This window comes from Mytilus edulis, chromosome 5 (genome assembly GCF_963676685.1).
Source record: "Mytilus edulis chromosome 5, xbMytEdul2.2, whole genome shotgun sequence".
NCBI lineage: Eukaryota > Metazoa > Mollusca > Bivalvia > Mytilida > Mytilidae > Mytilus > Mytilus edulis.
In genome coordinates, this window is record NC_092348.1 from 18,085 (window position 1) to 24,789 (window position 6,705).

Genomic DNA, 6,705 nt, shown 5'->3' on the forward strand with positions numbered 1-6,705 from the left:
TAGGCCCCAGTGACGTCATAGGTATGCTTCCGACGTCAAACATAAACACCGGGCGTTTTCTGGCTTCTGTGCCGCTTCAGAATGTAATAAAATTTGATAAAAAGAAGATTTTTAGGCGCAACAAGTGAGTTTTTTGTTTATTATTGTAGAAATAACATGTCAATACATTCCGAAATTCAAAATGTCGGCTTGCTTAGTTACAAACAAGGAGATAGAGAATTTTACGCTTGCTGTTATCCAATCAGAACAATTGTTGCAAAATAATTGCATTAGAATCCTTCATTGACGATCAGTGACGTTTAAAGAGTAGTTTTGGATCTTGTAATCTAACTCAGGGGTGTAGTCCATGACGTTTAAAGAGTAGTTTCGGATCTTGTAATATAACTCAGGGTGTTAGTCCTTTATTTGTTTTGTATCTAGATGAACATAGCGATTGAACAGGTTGAAACTTTACTAACTAGGTATAAAGTATCTGAACAGTGTTATATAATACACTATTCTTTAAATATAAATCAGTCGGTATAGTTTTAGTCTAATGTCTAGAAAAATAGATAGTCTATGCTATATGTAAGTAAGTAAGTAAGTAAATTATTTATTATAGTGACATGTGTAAATTATGTACAGATTATAAACATATAATATATGATAAATAGTAATACACCCGGCCCAATGGACCTATAAGTCACCTCAAATAAAGTAAAACAATTATTAAACAATTATATCACGTTCTAATCTTTTGTTGACGTAAGTAAATTTCAAAAATATATAGACATAAAACTATTTGTAAACAAAAATTTAAGCTTTAAATATGTAAAAAAAAAAATAAGTGTTATATAACAACTGACGTCTTATATGAAATGCACGAACTATATATTTTGCTAATTTTCTTATGTGGAAAGACATTAAAAAGTTCAATTTGTCAGCATGATTCAAATCTGTGAAATTTTTCTCAATTAAAAGTTTACCAAAAAAATTAACTCGACATTCAATATACAATGGACAATCAAACATAAAATGGAACTCAGTTTCAGTTTCTTGATTTTTACAAAATATACATAGTCTTTCTACTACACTTTCGTTTGAGTATCTACCAGTTTCCACTCTTAATGGTAAAATTCCACTTCTAAATTGTGCTAAGTGTGACCGCTCAATTTTACTCAAGTTCAAATTCACGTAATTTTCAGTTTCAAAGACTGTTTTAAAGTTCCATTTATATGATTAGGAAATCATCAAAAGCCTAAATAAATCGAGATTGATTGTCCATCATTGTTTGCTACAAATAATTTCGTGCATTGTGAGTTGAAGGCAAGTCCATATGGTTTTTTAACTTTATCTTTCGATGATAAAACTATACTCTGGCATACTCCAGTAGGTGTCAATCTTTGGATGTTTTCAGAGTCCCTGCATGCTATATAAATATTTGCGCTTTGGTCCGTCGTTATACCTTCCGGTCCTTTAATTGTTTTATTCTCACAACGGAAATAATATTTTCCAGTCTTTAAGTTTAGACTCCCAACATCATCAAAATCATAAGATGTAAATAGAAGGGTTTCCGATGGTCCTGGATGAAGGTACCATACAAATCCATTTACACCTACGTCAAAAGATGTAACTGGTTTCCCTGCATTATCTATCACATAGATACTACCACGTCCACCCAAATAAACATGGTTGTGAATAACAGTCACTCCATAACATTTCTGTGGTAATGAGAGGCTCTTTCCAGGGTTCACTGTAGGGCTGGTCTCAATAAACTGTATAGCAGACATATTTTCCAACGTTACAACGGCTTTGCTCCCGCCATGTATAAATGCAATGTCCCAAGGTTCCCCGTGCAGCTTACAATATTGAATGTGTTGTCCATTTTCGTTGTAAACTAGCAGGTTTTTACTTCTTGTGTTACAGAGAATGACACGGTTATCCTTGGTTACAGCTAGGCTCGAGATATAGACTTTTCCATCATATAATATGTTAATTTCACGTTCAAATTTGAATTTAAGTATTGAAAGAGTAGGCAGTACATCATCTTTGTTTGTATTGATACTGGATGCTGCAAACATACATCTCTGGTTAGAATTTACTTCACTGATTCTATGAATGATATATTCAGGATTCTCTTTGTGTGCATTCAAGCATGGCTTACATAAACCTTCCTTGCAGTCTAAGCAAATCACAATAGCGGAAGCGGATGTACCTATTTTGGAACAAGATTGACAGAGGGACGTGTCCATAGTTGCTCTGAAATGAAGAGTAGTTGATGTTATGTTTTTTTTTCTTCAAATTTTAGTGTACTGAGTAAAGTGTGAAAAACAACTGATTCAGAAATAAAACCTCGCCGTGTCAGGAAACACTTTCTTGATAGTATTGTAATAAAAACTAAGAATAATAACATATGAAAAGTCCCACAAATTATTACGCCATTATCGACGAAATATCATGTATCGTTGTCTAAATAATGGAATTTTATGCAAATGTCATACAATTGAAAGATTTAGCTAGCTATGAAACCAAGTTTAATCCATTATTTTCTACTTGTCAGGAATATGACAGATTTTATCCATTCGTTTAATGTATGTGAACTGTTCATAGATACCAGGATTAAATTTTGTAATTACACGGTCACCAGACGCGCGTTTCGTCTACAAAAGACTCATCAGTGACGCTCGAATCCAAAAAAGATAAAAAGACCAAATAAAGTTCGAACATGAATAGCATTGATGACCAAAATTCCCAAAAGTTTTGCCAAATACAGCTAAGGTATTCTATTCCTCAAGTGGAAAAGCCTTAGTATTTCAAAAATTCTAAATTTTTGTAAACAGTTAATTTATAAATATGACCATATCAATGATAATTCATGTCAGCACAGCAGCGCAGACGTGCCGACTACTGGGCTGATGATACCCTCCACCAGCATTTGAGCTTTTGATTTTGATTAGGGACTTTTCGTTTTTAGTTTTTTTTCGGAGTTCGTTGTTTTTGTTATCCAACTTTTTATTCATTTTATAAAAATCAAACATGTTCCTAGAAACTTTATAATTGTGTTTCCTAATAAAATCGAATGTTTCTAAAATTAAAAATAAACATAAAAACAAAAGTAAATAAAGGCAACAATAGTATACCTCTATTCAATGGTCATCAATCGATAAAGCGAAAAAAAATCAGTGTCACAAACCAAAACATGGAAAAAAAACCCACATCAATTGATAATTAAGGAAGATAAAAACAACGGAACGACAGATACACTGAACAAATGTAAACAAATGCTGATACTGGTTTGGAAAAAGGCGATTGACATATAAACGCTTAATATAGTCAATTAAAGCAATTGAACGATTTTTCATTTTGTTTAATACTCATTAGATCACTAACATAAATATTCTAAAAAAATACTTACAAAATTCCACCTACTTTATCCTTGATAATCCAATGTACTACTGATCTGTGTTATCAATTCTAAATAAAACTGATAGATATGTTCTTTGCTTATTATTTGCTTTATTATTATGTAAGATTTATCTAATCTTAATGTCAATTATCATGTAATAAATACAGTAATTTTATGTTTGAATGTATCAAATAAAACCGAATGGGTCACTTGCTACACATGTATTATACCGATGTTGAGGAATGTTAGGAAGGCATAAATTTTATTCCCCTCTTTCGTCTTCTCTTCACGCCTGTTATTTTATCCGACAGCAAAGGATGCGTCTGGCTTGTCAGGTAGTCCATGCGTTTGATAAGAACATTTTATGGTGGTGTGCCAGTGGCAGAATAATTCAGCAAGGATATGACTGGTTAACAAAAAGCATTGAAGATAAGATTAAACGTCACGGAAATCTGCATACATACGTCGTCTGTCTAGGCACATGTAACACAACCTCAATAGATAAAAACAGATATATCTCATTAAAGTCGCAAGAAGTAGATGCTGCCCAAAATATCATCACTTTATTACAAAACTTTGACTCCATTACAGAAAATCATCCTAACTGCAGGCTAACATTATTAGAAATTCCCATCTACTCAATTTATGAATGCAACAAGGCAGCCAACCATCCCAAACCTGAAATTTTTAAAGAACAGGATATTCAATTACAGAAACAAATAGAACAAATTAATGAAAGTATAACATACATAAATCAGAATTCTGATTGCCACTCGCCTCACTTTAGTCATCACCTTTACACCAGGAATCAAGTCAAAAGGGGGGAAAATAAACCATCAAACAAATTTTACAACTTCAAATTATATGCTGACGGGGTACACCCAAAACCGCATCTGGCAAAAGTATGGCTTATTGAAATAGGAGTACACATCAAAAAGGACTGCTGGTTCAGACTCTACTTGGAATTTAATAATTTCTCACTCAGAAGGCATGGAATGTCCAATCCACGCTGTTGCTAAGTTGAAAGAAAATTAACGAAAGAGATCGATATCTGAATTCAAAAACTTTATTTTTTATGTACGTATTCAGAAGGCATGGAATGTCCAAGCCACGCTGTTGCTGCATAAGAACGCGGCATTAAGAATTTAAACCGTCGTATTCTTATTTCGGAACTATATTATAAACAATAATAATGGTCTTCGCCAGAAGAAAAAGCGATAGACTACGCACAAAAAAGTCCTTTTTACACCCAGATTGTCATTGGCAAACAAAAATATAAAATCTCAAGACTATCATGTCACTTATACTCTGGACAAGCCAAAGGCTATTGCCAAGAAAATCGAAATGGCCGAAAGAATATACTGTGTAAGCCCGCAATTCACAAAAGGAAATCTACTTACTATTTTTTTCTGCTGTGAGTTATGAAGAATTTAAATATATAACTATAAACACTCTACAGACACAGGATACAAACATCAAATCCGTTTGAACAAAAGATACTAATGGGTCTGTAATCTCTGAGTCGTACACTATCTATGAAAACAATGAGAAACTTTAATTTTCGTATTGATTTTTTTCAACTCAACATCAAAAGCCCTGTTGAATGGCAAACAAGAACATGTACTATCATTCACAAAATCTTATTTGATGAACATCTGATACTAGAATTACTAGATAGAAATGCAAATTTTACGTCAATTAATTCCATGATACGACAAAATTGTAAACAATATCTTGACATGGAAAATATGAAAGCACAAAAGGCTGTATCTAAAAACAAAACAAGCATAGCTAGTTCTTCAATACAAATAATTCCACAATAGAAAGAAATAGGCAATAATGGACAGATATCTTCTAAAGTGGCAAACAACCCATGTATCACAAACTCTACTCTGTCAACTTGCCCAATATGCAATAAAAGATGTAAAGCTGTGGGTTGTGACAATTGCAACCAATGGTTTCATTACGAATGTGAGAATTTATGTCCTGTAGATATTAAGATTATAGAAGAAAATGGTGATGACAATTAAATCTGTAAGACTTGTAAGATTCAGATAAATGCCTTGAACGACAAGTCAGACAATGAGTCTCAAAACAATCTCAATTCACCAACCAATGTGAGGGCATCAAACTATACCGTACCAAGCCCACAAAACACACCGTTGCAAATTATATCAGCACCACCAACAGATAATTGTAAAAGGAACAACATCAATGGCAGCTCTGATATGCAGCATCCCAGAATCGTGGTGCCCGGCATGAGTAAAACTCCAACAATTCATAACTTTGACGATTGTATGCGAGATGTTTAGTTTAGTGTACAGAATTATTTTGAGATGGACATTAGTTTAGTTAGTCTATATATACAACAATGTTTATACACTACTTAATTGAAGAGTGAATTATTTAAAGTTAATACGCGGTACGTTGAACTCTAAAGACGGTGGTAAACCAAATAGAACTTTGTAAAGTTTGCCGCGTTCTCTGTGAGGAATCTGTTATTATGAACCCTATCCCATGTCAATATCAGATATTTGTTTGAAGTTTATACCCAAGATATACAAAAGTGTCGGATAGTTTCGTTTCATCTATATTACAGTTTTCAGTTGCAAAACAAAATGTTAGATATGTATTATTGGTTATAAATGTTATTCATTTTTCTCTATTCTTTGTTATTGGTCCATTTTTCTCTTTTCTTTAAATTCCCCCCTCATTATTCCTTATTCTGTAAACCCATATCCACACCCTCGTGAAGCTCTACTCATGAAGTATATTTTCTATAACTGCAGTTTTTAACCTTTGTCGGCCTATTGGGGTGTCGGACCAGTGGGTGTCGGAATAATGATGTGTCGGAATATCTGGGCAACCCCAAATAAGTCCAATAATTTCTATGCTATTATGAACTCTATCCCATGTGAATATCAGATATTTATTTTAAGTTTATATCCAAGATATACCAAAGTGTCGGATAGTTTTGTTTCATCTTCATTACAGTTTTCAGTTGCAAAAAAAAATTGTTAAATATGTATTGGATATAAATATTATGGACAATATACACCATGCCATCTTAAATAAAAAAAAAAGATCAAAATTATCACTTATTTTCTCTTATCTCCTACGAATAACAATGTATGTTATTGTACGTTATTGTGCACTGTTCTGTAATTCATTTACTCCAATCTGTAGTAATCATTAAAATGATAACTCGGCATGCCATACTTAATAGAAATGCGGACGTGAAAGAAAGCACTCTTTATCAAACCGTCGACGGAGATTGCACATTCTTCACCCCTGTTATAAAAGGTTTTCAAATGTCCAAT

General features: G+C 33.0%; 1 protein-coding gene across 1 annotated transcript; it reads right to left on the reverse strand.

Moving 5' to 3' along the window:
• Positions 1 to 1,229: 1,229 nt before the first annotated feature.
• Positions 1,230 to 2,231, reverse strand: LOC139522625 (uncharacterized). Its single transcript, XM_071316091.1, has one exon. The coding sequence runs from the start codon at positions 2,229 to 2,231 to the stop codon at positions 1,230 to 1,232; it is 1,002 nt and encodes a 333-aa protein (XP_071172192.1).
• Between the last annotated feature and the right edge of the window lie 4,474 nt (positions 2,232 to 6,705).